General features: G+C 36.8%; 1 protein-coding gene and 1 pseudogene across 2 annotated transcripts in view; one reads left to right on the forward strand and one right to left on the reverse strand.

Moving 5' to 3' along the window:
• Positions 1-218: 218 nt before the first annotated feature.
• Positions 219-328, forward strand: LOC138381234 (small nucleolar RNA U13; annotated as a pseudogene).
• Positions 329-1,162: 834 nt separating this feature from the next.
• Positions 1,163-21,726, reverse strand: part of ARIH1 (ariadne RBR E3 ubiquitin protein ligase 1) — a 113,967-nt gene continuing 93,403 nt past the window's right edge. For both annotated transcript variants that reach the window (XM_069482350.1, XM_069482340.1), the window contains 5 exons: positions 19,881-20,011; positions 14,451-14,508; positions 6,820-7,080; positions 5,910-6,022; positions 1,163-4,503 (listed from right to left, as the gene is read on the reverse strand). In XM_069482350.1, coding sequence (XP_069338451.1) covers positions 4,419-4,503; positions 5,910-6,022; positions 6,820-7,080; positions 14,451-14,508; positions 19,881-20,011 — 648 coding nt within the window. In that variant the 3' untranslated portion in view covers positions 1,163-4,418. The remainder of the gene's footprint in view (positions 4,504-5,909; positions 6,023-6,819; positions 7,081-14,450; positions 14,509-19,880; positions 20,012-21,726) is intronic.

Consider the following 21,726-nt stretch of genomic DNA (forward strand, 5'->3'; position numbering starts at 1 on the left):
ACGTGGTAGTCTCCTCATGAGGAATAACTACCCTATTGAGATGAGAAGAGCTACTCCTATCCATGGCTGGCTGCTTCTAGCAATTACACAAAACACAGGACCTCATTGTTGCAAACTCTAACAAATTAAAGATGAGAGATAGTATACAGCAATCCTCCAACAGTAGCAGCGATAGGCATTTATACAGTTTTTGATGTGGTTTAAAAGTCCAATAGGAGATCTTTTTGTAGTTCATAAACGTGATTAGGTTTTCACGCTCACATGTGAGATATGCCTCCCTCAAACCTTGTTACAACATCTGCGATGTCAGCGCATTACCCATCTGATTTTTTAAAAAAGTACAAAATAGTTAAGAACTAGTTTTCTGGTACTAAAGAGTAGGTCATTCTGAGACCAAGATAAGAAAATATGATACCAAGAGGTAGTACAATGTGGTTTGAGTCCCAGATAGAAGGAATTGTGATATCTTGGGCAAGTTACTTAACCTCTTGAGACTTATTTTCCTCCTTTGTAAAACAGAGCAATTTCTACTTCACTTGTTTCACACAGTAAGTTAAAGTGCTTTGAAGATGAAAGTGATAAATGAACTCTCGTAATTATAGATACAAATAAGATAATTAAATTATCCTAAAATCTGGACTTAGCTAGAATCTCAATGACAAGTATCTCTTGACTTTGGAACCTTCTGTAAGACAACTCTTCCTTCATCCCCATGGGAGACATCAGCTGTAAGAATAAGCTAAATCGAAGCAATGTGAAGCAGTTTTGAGGTTAATTGAGATGACTTTTAAAGTATTTTATCTTCGAAAAATTGACAAAGATCTACTGGGTATCTAATATGTATCACTGTTATAACACAAACAGCAATCTAAATTTAATGTTTGAGACACAGAAATTGGAAAGTTTTCAGAAATTGCTCTGAAGGCCTTATTAACCAAGTTAAGTGTGGGGGATGGTCTCATTCACAGTTCCTTGCAAAGAAACTGAACCAAATCTTGACATTTTATATTAAGTAGGAACAGTGAATAAGGCACAGAATACAGGTGGCTGTTAGCCACCTAGTCATTTTTTTTAACTATAAAAATAAACATAAGTAACTAATGGAATAACAAAATAAAAGTTTATTTTATTAGAATTAGGAATGTTCTTTCCCTCTGGGCAACCTGAACAGTCCAGTTACAATGAAAATCTAAGAACAGTTATTTCCACAGCTCAGGGTGCTCTATGCACAAAATTACAGGGTTAGGAGCATTTAATCAATTCACCAATCTGATTGTCTCACCAACCCACCCCATTCCATCCCCCAAGTGCTCTATACCGGGATTTGTAATTAAGTGAATGTCACATTAAGTCCTTTTCTCTCTTGTACTAAATTTCAGTTCCTAATCATGGCTAAACCAATATTACACTGCAGATTCAACCATTTCAAATGAAGTCAGTATTGGATCTGTTGTATATGTGTGCATGTATACACATGTGTATTTAATATATTTATTTAAAAACACATAAAACACATACATCTGGGTCGCAGCACATTACACAGAATTTAGAATCTGATTGTATGCTACTCAATTTTACCACTGCAGTTGTCCTGAGCTTTGGATCAAAATTGTATTTTAAACCATTAAAAGTCCACCTGCTGCTCAATGAATCTGCTGTTCAAATGAAGCGTGCACTTCTCAAAAGACAACGTAACTGACCTCAAGAAGACAAGGAGACCCTGGTGCTTACTGTGAATAGAGCCCTCTGATAAAAAGATTTAGGTAGGTGAAATAGGGAAGCTGTCATACAATATGGCTTGCCTATCCCAGCTGGGGGCACTGAAGGTACTAACAGAGAAAGCAATTAACTCTGGGACTTCTGTCAAATATGATGATAGCTGTTAAAAGCTTGGAAGTAGAAAAGGCCAGTTCAGCTTGATCAATACAAATCAGGGAATGCACTCACAACTGCAATACCCTCAGGTAGTATGCCAATGCTAAAACTAGAAAGCATCTCTAAAAAGCACTGTTCCTCCACGGGTGGGAGCTGATATTATGAAGTGCACACACTGTTTTTGGATACTTGTTGCAAGGGGAGCATGTAAAGAGGATTCATGACACTCAAACCTAGATACTGCAAAGTTAACTCGTAAGATTTTTTAAAAACCCCACACATACACAAAGCATTTTAAGGGAACCACATCTCTCTATATAGCAACTCTGGCTGTTTTTCAAAGTTACCAGGGAAAGGAACTTAAGCTTTAAAAAAAAACAAAAAACAAAACAAAAACAAAAACTCCTTAGTTTTGATAAATGTCTTTTAAGATTGATGCAGTCATTTAAAGTAACATAAAGTCAAATGGATGATGGGGGGAAAATGCGGGGCGGTGGGGTGGGGGAGACGAGAATATGGAAGAAGCAGACACTGAGTTCAGATTTGCACCTGAGGTGGCAAGTGAGGGAAGGAGAAAAGGTACAGGTAAAGTTGATCCTAAAGCGACAAGTGGTTTAAGGAAGCAGCATAATATACTCAGCAAACATTCACTGATTTTTGATGGGAAAAGAACATTGCAAGTACATCTCATGTAACAACCTTTTCTAAAAGGAAAAGTAGGGTTGATTCAGCAAAGCCTAACTTAGGCAAAAGGCCAGAGGAAAGTGAACCTACTTCCCAATGGAGTAATAAGATGTACAGTGCAAGAGCAGACAAAGCTGCCTCACAATTGGTAAACACTCCCTAGGCACAAGACATTTAAAGGAAGACAAAGAGGTCCTCAGCCCAAACTGGTATTTAATATTTAGACCTCTTAATCTAGTTGCCTAGTTCACTCTGCACTCCTGTATAAAACTGACAGATTTCGGGATGCTGACCTGTTGCAAAACACCACAGCCTAAATGGCCTAAACAGGTATATAGTTAATAAAACCACCACCATCCTTTACTTTTAACATAGCTCTTAGTAGAAATTTCATAAAAATGGACATCACAGCTAAAATGCATTATTAATTTTCCTATCTGCTGACAATAGAAAAAAAGCAAACTCAGTGATTTCTATTTAAATGCACTAGATGGGAATATGTTCTAGGGGTGTTCGCCTTCAAACTGAACCCACAGCAACACGCACAAGTAATTTCAGTATCTGTCATTTTAAATTCACAATCTGAGACTAAGTGAATGGCTATTTTTTAATATTTAAAACAAAACATTCTATTTGACACCCTAATGTAGAGAAGGAGTGAGAGATGAGCCATAACTAAACCAAAAGGCTCAAAGCAGCAATTAAGGGAAAACAAAAAAGGAAAAGAAATTTTGAAATGCTTCCTCTGGATGTGACAGGAAGCCTATAGCTCTGTGCATGACATGGGCACACAAGGGCTTGGGTAGAGACATGAGGCCATGGAGGGGGATTAGGTTGGGGACAGGATCATTCATGAACTGCAGCAACAAAACTCCCTGTTGCAGCTCTTATCAGGACGTGGCCTTTAGTCAGAGCTTGACCTCCTTGTCCCTGATCAAGAGCTGGGAATTCAAGGCATGAGGCCCATGGCCAGCATCAGACATTCCAAAACCAGAAAGGGCAAAGTAACCCTAGGAAAGGGGAACTGAAGAGCTCTAGTTAGGTCTTCCAGAGGTGCTAAACCAGCACACCTTTTATCCCAACCCCAACCCTGGAAAGATAAAGCAAACTGAAAGAAAATGCACAGCAAATAGACATAATCTTGAAGATTTTTAAAGAATAAATATTTTTTTTTGTAATTAAACATTATGCAAACACGTGCCACGCTTGCTTTGTCCATGCATATGCGCTATATACAATTTTGAAAAATACTGTGTTGTCCTCTTGTTTTAAAAGTCATATACAAAGTTTTTTTGTTGTTTATTTAATCCTCTTGCTGCCTACCCCTTCCCCATTCCAAGATTTTCTTTACAAGGAACTAATCATCATTCACTCATGACCTTGGAGTATGAGAGAAAGAGTCAGACTGTGTGTGTGTGGGTGTATTTGTATGTGTAGGGGAGAAAGGAGAAGAGGTCCTTTACCAAAGTACAACAAAATGGCTGGTCTGGACATGAAAAGCAGTATCAAGGAGGTGTTTGAAATTTTAACTGTACTACACTCAGGAAAAAGAAAAAGAAAAAAAAGGAGTCAGCTTTGAGAATGAAGCTACGTTACAAGTTAAAGTTGGAGGGCTTTTAGTGTGTCTGTCACACTTTTGTTGGCGGCCTAGAATACTGTAGTACAATGGTTTATCTACCTTTTTTATTACAATATAATTTACTTAAACTTTCCGTTAACAAAACAGAATTCTGGTACTACAGACCAGCGGTGTCAGAATAGGCTTAGTGCCTCCTTGTTTGTGTTTGTTTTGTTTGTTTTAATTGCATGAGCACTCTAGATGGTAAAGTTTTCAGAGTTCATTTTATGCAGGGCCATTCTCAGTCCTCAATGTATTCCCACAGATCTTTTTCATAGCCTTCATGTACATGCTGTAACAAAACCCTTCGTCGACTCTCACAGTATCTGTAATCAAAGAGAAAAAAAACAACTTGTTGTCAGCCTCTAATAACAAAAAAAAAAAAAAAAAAAAAAAGAAAGGCATTTACTTATTTTTAAGGCACCCCTACAGTTTATCCAGACTTGGAACCAAGCACCTGTTTTAGTAGAAACTAGTATTTTCAGGACTAGATGTACAGATACATTAAACTGCTTCTAACATTAAAACAGTATTTTTTGAAAGCCAGAATTCCTAGTCAGGGGAATTAATTTTAAAGCAATAAAGTGTTAGAAGTTCAGATGGGCCTTAGAAATCATGATTCGGTCTGTAGTTCTACAAATAAATAGTTTCAGAAAGAAGTAATTTCATGGGTTGGCTGAGCGCAGTGGCTCACACCTGTAATCCCAGCACTCTGGGAGGCTGAGGCGGGCGGATCGCTCGAGGTCAGGAGTTTGAGACCAGCCTGAGCAAGAATGAGACCCCGTCTCTACTAAAAAATAGAAAGAAATTAACTGGACAACTAAAAATATATAGAAAAAATTAGCTGGGCATGGTGGCGCATGCCTGTAGTCCCAGCTACTCGGGAGGCTGAGGCAGGAGGATCACTTGAGCCCAGGAGTTTGAGACTGCTGTGAGCAAGGCTGACGCCATGGCACTCTAGCCCGGGCAACAATGTGAGTAAGACTCTGTCTCAAAAAAATAAAAAAAAAATTTCATGGGTTATTTATTCACATCTATAAAATCTCTGTTAACTATAAAAGTACTATTATAAATGTAATATAATAGCTATAGTTGGCTAAGGGAAGTGAAAATATTAGTTAGAAATAAATCTTCAAGTCTTCCAAATTTCCAAACTTTCCTACTACTTTAAAAAAATATTATCATTTGCCAGGAAAAAACTTTAGGGGAAATAGCTTCATGTTGAGAAAAATCAAACATTTTGCATCTTTAGCTTAAGAGGCAGCATGTCTTGAAGCAACATCTGCTCTTAGGACAAAGTAAATCTCTCCTTAGAGATAAAAAAAATCTAATAAAAACTCTAAAAGGTAAGTTTCATAGCTCATTTATCAATAGCCACAACCCACAGGATTCCCAGGCTAAGACCAACATCCAATTCTCAACCCTCACCCTAAAGGTCATTTGTTCTTTTTGGGCTCTTTCTTCCTTCTAAGGCAGCAACTAAATAGTTAAAGCTGAAGAGAAGTACAATCAGCAGTGGGATAAATGGCTGGATTCCTCCTCTATGCTTGACCAGTACTACTGTCCACAATTCGAGTCCCAATGGACAGAAGCAATCTGTGAGAAACATGGCAGCAGCTCCGTTACTGGATACGCTAAACTCAGTTTCACTGTCACTGAACTTCACTGCTAAGGCATACTAGACTACCACCGGCACAAAGTTTTACTCAACAGCTATTTAAAAAAATCTTACCTGTACTTATCTTGTACTTTCTGCTTTATATCCTGCAGAGAATCTTGGGAAATATCTCGCTCGAGGTAGCCCGAAAGCACCTCTGTGGCATTCTCTAGATCTGCTTGGTTATTCTGCAAGAAGAATACACAGTAAATTTTGGCTTCAAAAATAAACCTAAAAGATAAAACATTTTAGCTGCTTTGTAGACTGTACACTACTCTCAACAATGATTCCATAATTTTCATAGGTGGTTTAACTGCACCTGCAAAGTTCTTTAAAGGCTTTCACCTCTAACAACTTGTTCTTTCTTTTCCAGAACAATTTTTAAAATAATAAAAGAGCTAAAGATTCACCCACTACTTTTGGAAGGATACTAAGGACAATTTGAAAGGGCTTAATAAGTCTTTTGGAATCTTCTGGTTCTGGGAACTGCTCTTTGCTAAAAACTCAAAAACTTTTATTGCTAAAAGCCCGCTTTTAGTCATTACTTCTCCACCAAAGGAAACCACCATATTAACTTCTGATCCCATAGGGTTAGTTTAACCCAAATAAAGGCTTTCGTTGAGAACTTATGATGTGCCAGGTGCTGTATAAATGGATATTTCCATTTTAAAATAGAGAAATAAGATGTTAAGTAATTTGTTCCAAATCAACAGAGCCAAAAAGTGATGAAGTAAAGATTCAAATTTAGGGCTAACTCCAGAATCTGCACACTTAATCACTAGCTGATTAAACCACATCAATCTGACTGTAGCTTAAGATAAAAGAAATAGAAACTTCCTGTATCCTCGTAATAAATACTATAATATGTTTACCCACATTTTCCAAACAAACAAGAACCTTTAAGGCTCTATATATCTTATCTATGAAAGATCAAGTAGTCTTATGACACAGCTAGGCTTTTTCCCCATCCAGAAACTACTCCTACCTCAAAGATAATGGACTGGTTATTCTTTTTGAGGTAGAAAGCGAAGACATAAGTGTACATGAGTGTGGCACGACACTGGCAGAGGACATCAACTGCTTTCTTCAGGAACTGCACCTCAATCCAGGACATGTTGTGCTGTTGCATCTCTTCCATTTTCTGCTTCACCTGAGCATACAGTTTGTGCTCAAAGCGTAGACTCTGCATGTGGTTCATATAGCGATTACAGTAGAACAGGTACCTCTGCAGGGCTGCCCTAGATCGCTGTTCCATTAAGAAAAATGAGGTCATGTAATTATAACATATGAGTTGTACACAAAAGTTGATGTCAAATTAAAATCACAATGAGATACCACCTCAAACCTGTTAGAATGGCTTTACCAAAAACATAAAAGATAGTAAGTGTTCATAAGAGTGTAGGGAACTCTTGTACATTGATGGTGGCAATGTAAATTTGTATAGCCATTATAGAAAACGGCATGACAGCTTCTGAAAAAACTAAAAATAAAACTACCATAGGATCCAGCAATCCCACTACTGGGTATATACACAAAGGAACTGAAATCAGAATGTCAAAGGGGTATCTGCACTCCTATGCTCACTGCAGCATTTTTCACAATAGCTATGGTAAGGAATCCATCTAAGTGTCCATCAATGGATGAATGGACAACGAAAACGTGACAGATACACACACACACACACACACACACACGAATATTATTCAGCCTTTACTGATGAAACAGTATAGTAATTTAAGCTAAAATAAGGAACAGACGTCTACTGCTACCTTTGTTATTCAATACTGCTTTGAAAGTCCTATAACTGTACTTTCCAATACCACAGCCACGAGCCACATATGGCTATTTAAATTTATTAAAATTAAAAACTCAATTCCTCAGTGCTCAATAGTCACATGTGGTTAGTGGCTACCAAACTGGACAGAAGTGATAAAGAATATTTCCATCATTAAAAAGAAGTTGTATTGGATAGCACTGTTCTATAGTATGTACTAATGTAATACAAGAAGCAAGATCATTTTAAGTAGAAAACCATAGTGGCAACCAGATATCATATAACTCCTGATATAATGCAAGAGAAAGTCATAGTAATCAATTAAGTGTTACATGTCCCTCTCCCCACCAGCAATGAGTCTGAATTTGATCCAGTTTCTTAAATTAAACACCAGTTTCTGGAAATGCAGGAATGGAAGACATTATGGAGTTGCAATCCCAAAATCCATAACGTGGGAAATTCTATAGCACAAAGGACCTAATGTCCTCAACAAATGATAATGAAAAAAACGGCAGGGATGAGAAAGATCTGTAGATTAAAACAGACTCAAGAGATATCAATCAAATTCAATTGTAGATCTGTGTGGATCCTGATTTGAACCAACTGTAAAGGAAAATGTGTAAGATTATTTGGGACATCTGAACATTAGATAGTTGACACTAACAAAGTACTGCTTTAAAATATATACAATTTGCCTTTGAACAATATGGATTTGAACTGGAAAGTTTTTTTGAAACTTGGGACAATTTGAGAAAACTCGATGAAAAACCATAGCCGGGAAACATCAAAAAACTTAAGAAAAAGGTATATCATGAATGCATAAACTATATGTAGCTACTAGTCTATTTTATCCATTTACTACCAAAAAATATATACAAATCTGTTATTAAAAGTTAAAATTTATCAAAACTTATACACACATTTACTTAACAGATCATATATGGAACCATTCATAGTCGACAGAAATGTAAACAAATGTAAAGAGGTAGTATTAAATCACAACTGCATAAAATTAACTGTAGTACATACTGTACTTTCAGAGCTACCTCCTGTTGCTATTGCGGTGAGCTCAAATATTGAGAGTATTGGCTTAAAACACTGCATGACACTAATCATGCGTGACAAACATGAATGAGCAGTTCATCTCTCCAGAAAATTGCATACTGCAGTAAAAAGTGACCTCTTCTGGTTCTTGCATATCCTTCACCCAGTTTAGTAGAGTACTGTAAACCCTGGATAAAACCATGCAGCCCATACAAAGTACCACTACTGATGCTGGAAGTGCTCCTCATAAGCAGAGAAAAGTCATGACATTATAAGAAAAAATTCAATTGCTATGTACAGTAAACTGAGGTCTGGTGCTGTGGTTGCTCGTTATTTCCAGATAAATGAATCCAGTATAGGGACCATTGTAAAAGAAGAAAAGGAAATTCACGAAGCCTTTGCTGCAGCTACACCAGCAGGCACAAAAACTTTGCATTCTGGGAAATATCTTTTTATCTCATATTGAAAATGTAGCTTCTATGTGGGTGCTGGATTGCTATAAGAAAGGCATGTTAGAGTCTTTCTTATGTATTCTAATATGATTCAAGAAAAAATAAAGTCATTCTGCAACAACTTGAAGCAAAAGAAGGTGAAGGATCTAAAGCTGGAAAATTTAATGCCAGCAAAGGATGGTTTGATAATTTTAGGAAAAGGTTTGGCTTTAAAAATGTCATGATAACAGAAGCAGCAGCTTCTGCTGACCAAGAGACAGCGGACGAGTTCCCAGATGCCATTAAGAAAATCATTGAGGAGAAAGGATTATCTGCCTGAGTAGGTTTTTAATGCAGATAGAAGTTTCCTATTCTGGAGGGTGGGAGGGGGGAAGCCACAAAGGACATTTATCAGCAAGGAACAGAAGAAAGCATCAGGATTTAAGGCAGGAAGGGATAGGCTAACTCTACTGTTTTATGCAAGTGAGTTCAGTGTACGACCAGGGCTATCCTTATCTATAAAGCTGCTAACCCATGAGCCTTGAAGGGAAAAGATAAACACCAGCCGCCAGTCTTTTGGTTGTACAAGAAGGCCTAGACAGTTGAGAACACTTTTTCTGGATTGATTCCATCAATGGTTTGGTCCCAGATGTCAGGAAGTACCTTGCCAGTAAGGGATTGCCTTTAAAATTGTTTTGATATTGGACCACGCCCCTGGCCACCCAGAACCCCATGAGTTAAACACTAAAGGTATTGGTCTACTTGCCCCCAAACACAGTATCTCTAAGGCAGCTTCTAGATCAGGAGTCATAACCACATTTAAGATTCATCACACAGTACTCTACGGAAAGGATTGTCAACGCAATGGAAGAGAACCCCAATAGGAAGAACATCATGAAAAACACTATGGAAGAGAACCTCAACAGAAAATCATGAACGTCTGGAAGGATCACACCACGGAAGATGCCACTGCAGGAAAAGCCATGAAAGCCATCAAGCCTGAAACAATAAATTCCTGCTGGAGAAAACTGTGTCCAGATATTATGCATGACTTCACAGGATTTATGACAGAGCCAATCAAGGAAATCATGAAAGAGACTACAGGTATGGCAAAAAAGGTGGGACTGGGTAGGTGAAAGATACGGATCTTGGAGAAACTACTTAAGAGCTAATAGAAATCACACCAGACGAATGAACAGAAGACAATTTGATGGAAATGAGCGCTTCCAAACCAGTGCCATATTATGAGGAAGAAGACGTAGAAGAAACAGTGCCAGAAAAATAAATTAACATTAGACAATCTGGTCGAAGAGTTCCCATTATTCAAGACTGCTTTTTTCACTTTTATGAATGGACCCTTTTACGATATATAGGCACTGAAACTAAAGCAAATGGTAGAAGAATTAATACCATATAGAAACATTTTTAGAGAAATGAAAAAGCAAAAAAGTCAGATAGAAATTATGACATAAAGTTACACCAAGTGTGCCTCCCTCTCCTGCCTCCCCTTCCACCTCCTCCACCTCTTCTGCCTGTCATCCCTGAGACACTAAGACTAGCTCCTTCTCTCTCTCCTCCTACTCAACATCTAGATGACAAGGATGAAGACCTTTAGGCCAGGCTTGGTGGCTCACGCCTGTAATCCTAGCACTCTGGGAGGCCGAGGCGGGTGGATCGCTCAAGGTCAGGAGTTCGAGACCAGCCTGAGCAAGAGCGAGACCCCGTCTCTACTAAAAATTAGAAGAAAATTATATGGACAACTAAAAATATATATAGAAAAATTAGCCGGGCATAGTGGCGCATGCCTGTAGTCCCAGCTACTCGGGAGGCTGAGGCAGTAGGATCGCTTAAGCTGAGGAGTCTGAGGTTGCTGTGAGCTAAGCTGACACCACGGCACTCACTCTAGCCTGGGCAACAAAGTGAGACTCTGTCCCAAAAAAAAAAAAAAAAAAAAAGACCTTTATGATGATCCACTTAATGAATAATAAATATATTTTCTCTTCCTTATAATTTTTTAAATAACATTTTCTTTTCTCTATCTAGTACTTTATTGTAAGAATATAATATATAATACATATTACATACAAATATGTGTTAATTAACTATGCTTATCAGTAAGGATTCTAGTCAACAGTAGACTATTAGTAGGTAAGTTTGTGGCTATTAGTAGGTTAAATTATATGCAGATTTTCTACTGTGCAGGGAGTTGGTTCCCCTAACCCCAGCATTGTTCAGTCAACTGTAATGGTATTATAGTTATATTAAGAGAGTCTGTTTTTCAGATATACACAAAGTATTACCAAAGAAACAATATGATAACTAGTTTAGATTTGTTATGTATTATTATCACATTGCAAAAATTGTTCACATAAGGTCTCTCCCATTATACTATAAATCTATAGAGGGCATAGACTTTTAAAAAGTAATCTTAAGTATCTCTAATACCTGATATGCAGAAAATGATTAATAAATGCTTGCTAAATGCAACCACTATCAAAGGGTTTCTTACCACACATACATTATTTCTTCTCTTTTATCCTCACTTTCTCCTCCCCTCTCCATGCTTTAAAGTATACAAATAACACAGACACTTACTTCTTGGTCCTGTCGTTGGTCTCTTGCTTGGAAATACTAATTCTGAAACATATAATTAGCCAACCACATGATCTAGCATCATACAACATTGAGAGACCTCAAAACATCATTCCAAGCCTTGTTATTTCAGAGTCAGGTAGATATCAAACCTATGTTTATTAACTGGAATATTATGCCAATCTGAAAATAGAATATATGGAAAATAATCTGCTAGGCATTTTATCTTCCCCAAAAGCACTAATATTTTCAAGCCTGTCAAATTCCCCAAATGGAATAGAAAGCCTAAACTGTCACACACACACACACACACACACACACACATATATATATGATGCTAGAGGACTTAAACAATACTGAAAGAGTTTCTCACTAAAATTCAACATGAAAGAAGAAAATCCATACAACCACTGCAAATCTAAGACAAACTTTCTAATCAAATGCCAGAATCTGAAATGAGAAATATAATCAATGACCTGAAAACTGTTTGGAAAACAACAAAACAAAAAAACCTACCCCCAAATCCACAAGCCTGAATGCTTAGAACAGCAGCAGGCAAACTCCAATCTGCAAGCCAAATCTTACTACCACTTTGTCTTTGTAAATAAAGTTTACACAGAACACTGTCACACCCATTCATTTAAGTTTTCGCATTACAAAGGCAGAGGCAGAATTGAGTAGTCACAATAGAGATCAACCACGTAGTATGTAAAGCTAAAAATATTTATCATCTGACCCTTCACAGAAAATGACCCACTCTCCCTACAGATCTCAGAAAGGGATTCTACTAGCACCCAAATGAAGACCAGATCAGATCAAGGATAACTCATATACTTTCTATACTTATCTGGTTAGATTGCTAGACCTGGCTAGACTACTGTTCTTTTAGGATAAGTAAAAATTAAAAGTCCACCACGGTAATTAGGAAAATAAAATGCACTGTAAGAGAAAAGAACATTTCTCTGTGGAATAAAAAGAATTACTATAAAAATTAGAAGAAAATTTTAGGAAAATGTATGGCCTCTTTCTTTAGTAGGATTTAAGATGATCATGACTGCTTAAAACAGAAGCAGAAAGCCATAAAAGAGAAAAGGCTAAGATAAAACAACAACAGAAGGAGATGTAATAACAAAATGAGCTAAATAAAAAATACAGCAGCAGAATCAAGTCTAAATAGGAGGTTGGAAAAAGCATGACTGTCATTGTAGAACTTTTATATAAAAATTACATGGGATACTAAATTAGAATCTAAGGACCACTAGATGGAAGTGGAATAGGGGTACCAAATGACCTGGTCTCAGCAGATTATGGAATTTTAAAATACTTAAAAATTTTTAAATGCGCTTAAAAATCTGATGATAATCTAAAAGAAACAAATGCAAATACTCTAGATCATCTGGATAAATGGAGAATGTTATATTTGTGAAATGGCTAAAACTGGCATCCATATTACTTCAATTGTACCACTTAGAAAGGTAAGTGATAAGAGTATACATCAATAATAAATTCTGGGCAAATCAAATCATGACACACTGTAGGAATGAATGTTTACAGTAGTTGGAATATAGAAAACTGGCAGGAGAACAAGTTATCATATGACACTTAGACACTTAGTAGTATAGTAAAATTAAATTTAAAAAACTTCAACCAAAGAGCAGTCTATCAACAGTAATTTAATTTCAGCAAACAACATATCTGCCAAATTAACACTTTCACTGATTTTTGTAGTTCTCTTGGTTTGGCTGTCTAGTTTTATAAGAGCATATAAGACTTTACAGCTGGTTTATCATTTACACATTTAAATATTATATAATAAATGTAATTTAAGCCAACAATGGAACTTGTGGGAATTTTTTTCCCTTTAAAAGAATCCAAATATTTCAGAAGTCAGGAATTGAAAAGAAAAACAAAATAAAAAGAATCCAAATACTGTGAAAGTCTATAAAATATTTATAATCACAAAATACAATTTTCTAGGCTTTTAAAAAAGTGAGACATAGAACTTTCACTTTTATGTATATATAATGTTTTCTATTATGTTATTTTTATTAGAAATTAATTTTAAAGAAACATTAAAAAGTGAAACAATAGGAAACAGATGCAAACCATGTTTTGAACTGCAACCTAAGAAAATCAATTGAAAATAATACATTTGGGACAACTGGGGAACTTCAATATAGAATGAATGAATGTTAAGAACTAATAAATTTTAGGATTCTACAATTACGGCAGAATTACCAGAATGAAAGGACTGAAAGTGTCATAGAATCTAATTCACATCTCGTGTTTGGATTGCTTCTACAATAGTGAACAATTTCTCTATCTAGTAATAGGGAATTTCTCAGCTCCTGAGACAATCCATTCCAAATCAGCTCACCTATAATTATTAGAACTTCTTGATGAACAATGAGGTAAAATAATAATATTGCCTATAAATAGGAGCAGGACCATTTAATAAATGCTGCTGTCTACTGCCCTTGTTTGGAGGCAAGTCAATCTTGACACCAATACTACTAAAACCTGAAATTGTATACAATATTACTACATTAATTAAAAGAAAGCAAACAAAACTTATTCATAAGAATGCCCCTGATAAGCATTCTAGATAAGATACCCTTCTAAATGTAAATAAATACCTAGCATCTCCTGGAATGTCTTTTCAGAAATCTTTCAGAATTGAAAATGCCTGCTAAATTAATCCCTAAGGAATTATTCCCTAATGAATATACAATGTACATTCCGATTGAACTCTTACCCTGTAATAAATATACTTACCTCCTGTGCATCTCTTGCTGCCTTTGCATCATCCTCATTATAACGGTTACAGTTGTACCTTAAAATAAATTAAGAGAATTCCATAAAGAAACCAATGAAAAGGAACAAAATATTAACCTAGATTTAGAAATTACCTAAAACCAACATTCTCTTTTATAACAGATAAACTGAGATGTTAAAATAGTCAGGGTTCTACTGTTATAATGATAGAATTAGCAGGCTGAAAGGACCTGAAAGTGTTGCTGAATCTAATCTATACACAGTGTTTGAATCCTCTCTATTAATAGTGGATCAGTTCTCTACTTGGTAATAGGAAATTTCCCACCTCCTGAGGCAGTCCACTCCAAAACAGCTGATCTGTAATAATCATTAGAAAACATGGTCATTCTAGAACTTTCACTGACCATAGTCTGAATTTCTAACTCAAGTTTTTAAGGAAGAGATCATCTTATTTCCTAGGTCATCTGTTACTTAGGCAAATATTCCCAACTTTTCACAGTTACAAACTTTCTTATCTGCTCCTTTATAAAAACCAAAGACAATCAATAGTTGATGGCTTACCCAAAAGAGATGCTGTGCTATGTGCTTTACATGCTATTATAGTTTATTAAGAGTCACTGAAGGTCAGGTACAGTGGCTCACGTCTGTAATCCTAGCACTCTGGGAGGCCGAGGTGGGAAGATCGCTTGAGGTCAGGAGTTCCAGACCAGCCTGAGCAAGAGCAGGACCCCTGTCTCTACTAAATATAGTAAAAATAAGCTGGGCGTGGTGGTACATGCCTGTAGTCCCAGCTACTTGGGAGGGTGAGGCAGGAGGATCACTTAAGCCCAGGAATTTTGAGGTTGCAGTGAGCTGGGCTGACACCACAGCACAACAGCCTAGATGACAGAGCAAGACTCTGTCATGAGGCTGGGCATGGTGGCTCACACCTGTAATCCTAGCACTCTGGGAGGCCGAGGCAGGTGGATTGTTTGAGCTCAGGAGTTCGAGACCAGCCTGAAGAAGAGCGAGACCCCGTCTCTACTAAAAATAGAAAGAAATTATACGGACAGCTAAAAAAATATATATAGAAAAAATTAGCAGGGCATGGTGGCACATGCCTGTAGTCCCAGATACTCGGGAGGCTGAGGAAGGAGGATTGCTCAAGCCCAGGAGTTTGAGGTTGCTGTGAGGTAGGCTGATGCCACGGCACTCTAGCCCGGGCAACAGAGTGAGACTCTGTCTCCAAAAAAAAAAAAAAAGACTAAAAAGAAAAAAATCACTGAAAACTGAATGATATACAAAATGCCAAATGCCCAAAGAACCAGCACAGAGTGGAGATGAGACTGGCACTTCCCTTGTCTTTGTTATCATATCTTTTTTGTGGGAGCCCTACATTATGGGAGCAGCTATTTATTGAGTGCTTACTACATATCAGCACTTGCTAAGAACTTTAAATGTATTAATATATTTAATCCCCTCAAATGCCTTATGAAATACGTATTATTATCCTGAATGAGTAGATGAAGAATAAGATTTAGGGAAGATAAGTAACATACTTAAGGTCACATAACTAGAGAATTTCAGAGCTGGGAAATAAACTTTTGCTTGTCTGTCAAATGAGGCTCATGCTCTTAACCAAGAGGTATATCGCTCACATGCTATTGTTATGTCTTTGGAATCTTTTAATGGAGATCATTTTAGATCTAAAGGAAGAATTTTCAGTTTAATTTAAATCTTGTTAAATTGGAGCTGTTTCAGTGTGTCAAGTTCTTCAGGATTTAAGAGTTAAGAGTTAAAGAAATATCAAGTATTTTTTTGATATTAACCAAAAACACATTTAAGACTCTTAATTCTTCAAGCAAATTATCAATAAACCTGACCAGGAAAGCAGCATATACTTAATACATTAGGGAAAAAAAGATGAGAACACCACCTTTCACAGCAAGCCTTTAAAGCATTTCATAAAGAAAACACAAATCCATTATCTGTACTCCAAAAAATGGTCAATCAATGCCAAATATCCATGCTTTATATTCACTGCCTAGACCACAAACTTCTCAGTCCACACTGAAATACCTTGCTGAAATCTAGAAAACATCCCCGTATCTATCATTCTAGTGATACCATTTGATTCTGGGATTTCACATGAGAAAAATTAAGTTATGTGGTTCATGTGTAGTTTGTGGAACCAATCACAAATTTTGGAAGTTTGAGATTACATTTTATGCTTCCAGTACCAAAGGTATTTCTCTATTTTACATATTAGTCAGAAATAACCAAAAATGGCCCACTGATCTCATTTTAAAGTTTTTAAAGTAACCTAGATAGCAATTTGCTTGGGTTGGGAGATTTATTATTAATTTCCCCTTAGCTGGGATTATAAACCTCTCCTGGCAATAATTACCATACTCAACCTAGCCCAAAGATTGCTTCCCTTGACTTTTATTTGTCAATTATTAATCTCTCTCCTTCCTATCTGACGTATTCTTAAAAACTTTCCTTCTGATATATTTTTTAACATTATCTAGAAGCCTCAACTCATTCTGGACTTTACCCTGCCAACATTATTAAGGATTTTAAGGCCAGGAAGGCAAATATTTAGGATTCATCTATACTTCTAACTCAGATGACTGACAGTGCTACTTGGAATGCTATTTTGAGGATTGGGAGGCCTTTTCAGATATAAACAGGAAAGCATAGCATGGTTCACTTGCAGTGTCAGCACGGGTAAAGACAAGACACAGGTAGCACTTCTGACACCCCTGGTCCAGGCTATTCTTCATTCTTCTGTATCCATCATTTGTTCTGTACACTTTTCAGGTATAAATACAGCTTACTTAAAATCCAAGCTACAATTAGAGATGTCACTACACAAACATATACTAGGTTGGTGCAAAAGTAATTGCGGTTTTGGCATTGTTGAAATTTGCTATTTGATATTGGAATACATTCTTAAATGTGGTTATGTCATACATCATTTTAATGCGCATTTCTCACTTTATTTTTTTTGCTAATGACTTGCTGTTTATTTTATATATTTATTTTAGACTACGGAAATGTTAGACAGAAAGCAAATTCGAGCAATTTTCTTATTTGAGTTCAAAATGGGTCTTAAAGCAGCGGAGACAACTTGCAACATCAATAACTTGCAACTGCTAATGAACATACAGTGCAGTGGTAGTACAAAAAGTTTTGCAAAGGAGACAGGAGCCTTAAAGATGAGGAGCACAGTGGCCAGACATCATAAGTTGACAACAACCAATTGAGAGCAATCATTAAAGCTGATCCTCTTACAACTACATGAGAAGTTGCCGAAGAACTCGACATCAACCATTCTACGGTCATTCGATTCGGCATTTGAAGCACATTGGAAAGATGAAAAAGCTCGATAAGTGAGTGCCTCATGAGCTGACCGAAAATCAAAAAAATCGTCATTTTGAAGTGTTATCTTCTCTTATTGTACGAAACAACGAACCATTTCTCAATCCGATTGTGATGTGTGATGGAAAGTGGATTTTATACAACCAGTTCAGTGGGTGGACTGAGAAGAAGCTCCAAAGCACTTCCCAAAGCCAAACTTGCACCAAAAAAAGGTCATTGTCTCTGTTTGGTGGTCTGCTGCCAGTTTGATCCACCACAACTTTCTGAATCCGGGTGAAACCATTATAGCTGAGAAGTATGCTCAGCAAATCCATGAGATGCACCGAAAACTGTAGTGCCTGCAGCTGGCACTGGTCAATAGAAAGGGCCCAATTCTTCTCCAGGACAATGCCTAATTGCATGTTGCACAACCAACGCTTCAAAAGTTGAATGAATTGGGCTATGAAGTTTTGCCTCATCCGCATATTCACCTGACCTCTCGCCAATGACTACCACTTCTTCAAGCATCTCGGCAACTTTTTGCAGGGAAAATGCTTTCACAACCAGCAGGATGTAGAAATGCTTTCCCAGGGTTCATCAAATCCTGAAGCAAGGATTTTTATGCTACAGGAATAAACAAATTTATTTCTCATTGGCAAAAATGTGTTGATTGTAATGGTTCCTATTTTGATTAATAAAGATGTGTTTGAGCCTAGTTATAATAATTTAAAATTCATGGTCCAAAACTGCAATTACTTTTGCACCAACCTAAATACCTGTTTAGAAAGTATACGGTGAATTTAATTTCTGGGAACACACTGATCCTCCAGTTTGCCTTCTTAAAATCTAGAGTATTTGCCTGGCTAAACCCCAAATACCCTTTCTTGGCTCTGACAGTGGCACAATTTCTTCACTTCCACTTAATCAGTTCTTACCTGGCTTAGAATTAATTTCAGAGAAGTGACCCATCTTACTATTACTTTAATTAACACAACTAATGAAAGTTCCAACAAAACTAAAAGGGAAGACTCGCCATTGTTTTAAGTTCAGATCTTCTTCAACTTGTCTTAAACCTGTAATCTTTTCTCTCCCATAAACCCTCGATAAAGCAGTCAGAATAATGAGATAATGTATGCAAAGCACATGATACAGAGCTTTCTTATCTAAATTATAGCTCTAACCATGTCATTCCCACTTAAAATCCTTCTGATAATATCCAGACTACTGTAGGCCCTCGTCTACATTCCTGTTCCCCACAACTAACCAGGGGACACAAACTCAAATTCCAATAGACGACAGGCATATAACACAAATCAGTGAAGTGGGTCACCTGCATATCATATAATAACACTCAGAAATATTTTTGTTTTTATGAGGAAATATGTTAGCTACCATTTAAGAAATAGGCATGCAACAAAGGTATGTTATCACTACTAAATGAAAAACAATGGTGCCGTGTGATTACATGCAAATATTAAGCTTCAGTCTTAGGGAAACATATCAAAGTGGAAAGTAAAGGCCCCATCTAGATGACTGCTACTCAGTTCTAGGTGACTATTGCCAAACAGGAATGTAAGCCTGTTCCTAAGTTTCAAAGAGAAGCTAAAAATATGGATTTTGTTGGACAATTTCCCAATTTTTAAAGTTTGGGACTAACTTTCTAATGATGTACAGAGTAAATAAAACACACCTTGCAGTTTGGGTTTTGCTAACTGCCTCCTAGTTTTCAACTTTTGCCTAGAGAGACATATGTGAAAATGCACCTCTTCTTTGAAAAAGGCATGTACTTTCATATCACTCTACCTTTCCTCATGCTGCAACTTTTTCATTTCCTACTACTTTTTTAACTAATGAACTCTTACTCTTTCTTAAAGTTCATCTCAATTGTTACCTGCTCTGTGAAATATGCCTAACTAATCCCTCTCTGTGGATATCTTGCATATAAAACACTGATCACACACTGTATTTATTTATTTAGCTCCCCAGTTAGATGGTAATCCCTATAAGGTAGAAATTTTATTCATAATTCGTGGCACATATTGCATACTTATGTGAACATATTCTCCTCCCTTCATTTCCCCAACCTACCAGGCAGATCCATGTGGTTCCCAAGGGCCAAGACACACCCAGCAAAACTCTGCTTTACAGTTCTGGTTACGACAGACCATGTGATTACAACCGCCATCCTTCTCAATTGTGACATGGCATTTGGGACATTCCTATGAAGAGAAACTATAAAGTTGGTGTCAATGCTACACAGGTTGTATTACTACCATTGAGGAGAAGCCAGTTCCAGATTCGGTTTATTTTTAAATACCATATTTATTGTGGTTAATACATGTAAAGCACTTAGAACAGTGTCAAACACTTAATAAGTACTACTAAAAATGAGCTGTTGGTCAGGCACAGTGGCTCACACCTGTAATCCTAGCACTTTGGGAGGCGCAGGCAGAAGGATTGCTTGAAACCAGCCTGAGCAACATAGCGAGACCCAGTCTTTACAAAAAAATACAAAATTTCACTGGATGTGGTGGCACACGCCCAGAGTCCAAGCTACTCAGGAGGCTGGAGCGGGATGATCCCTTGAGCCCAGGGGTTTGAGGCTGCAGTGAGCTATGATCGCACTACTGCACTTCAGCCTGGGTGACAGAGACAGACCCAGTCTTAGGGGGAGGGGGGAAAAAAGCTAGTACAATTATTATTACTAGCTTTTACGATACAACAATTTAAAGTGTTTTGTTTTGTTTTTTTTTTTTTAATTTAGAGATGAAGTCTTGCTATGTTGCCCAGACTAGAATGCAGTGGCTATTCACAGGCCCAATCAATCATAGGGCACTATAGCCTTGACCTCCTAGACTCAAGTGATCCTCCCACCGCAGCCTCCTGACAGCTGGGACCATGGGCATATACTACCGTGCCCAGCTAGAAGTTTTTAAAAGTAGGGTTGAGGAACAAAAACATTTTAAGTACTTTTAATCATACACATAGTAATAATAGTTTTTTGGGAGGGTAAAATTTATTCATGTAAATATACTTTCTAGTGTCATCTAAAAATAATTATTGAGTACTCCCTATATCCCATGCACTGTTCTTAGTGTTCTATATGTATCAATTCACAATTCTTATGGTGGTGCTATTCCTACTTCCATTTGTCAGATGAATAAACTAAGGGAGGGAAAAATAGTAAAGAAACTAGTCCAAGAACACATAGGTAATAAATGGTAAAGTAAGGATCCAAACCCAAGCAACCTGACCTCAAGAGTCAGGCAAGTAGGAAATCAGGCCTCAACTGGTAAATTTATTTAGAGGCTATTGAATTTCCCAACTTTCACCTGCCAAATACCCATATTTTAAATTCTTTACATTTGGCTCATTAACAACTATACTACAGAGATCATGTTAGATTGTTTTTTCCCAAGTCCATTCCATTTTCTTTGTTGCTAGGTAAGCCAAAGTCACTGTCCTATAGGCCTGCTGGTTTTTACTTCTGAAAAATATAGAAAAATCAGCCTTTTTTTTTTTTAACTAAAACTATAAATAAGATGTAAATATCTTGTATTTTTATTATATTTGCTGTAATTGTGCTTGATGTCTGTAACCCCCACAAGCAGGAAACATCACCTACTATATTATTACTTGCATAATTTGGCTTTGTGAGATAGACTGCACTGCCCATAAACTAGCAATTTTAAACAGGTCAACATGGCAATCTTTTATTACATATTTTAAATCAAATTTTTAAAATCATTCACGTAAGATATTTTACATTTTCCCAAACAAGGAAATTTCAGGCATAAAATATGTTTCATTCTACATTTCTTGGTTATAATTAACCAAATAGTATTAAGCCCTCAAAATGTTCAACAATCTAATCTGTTTAAAGAGCTAATAACAATCATAAATGCTTCTAAAACCTCTTCAGAGAAAAACCCTT

The sequence above is a fragment of the Eulemur rufifrons genome, chromosome 2 (genome assembly GCF_041146395.1).
Source record: "Eulemur rufifrons isolate Redbay chromosome 2, OSU_ERuf_1, whole genome shotgun sequence".
NCBI classification, from domain to species: Eukaryota; Metazoa; Chordata; class Mammalia; order Primates; family Lemuridae; genus Eulemur; species Eulemur rufifrons.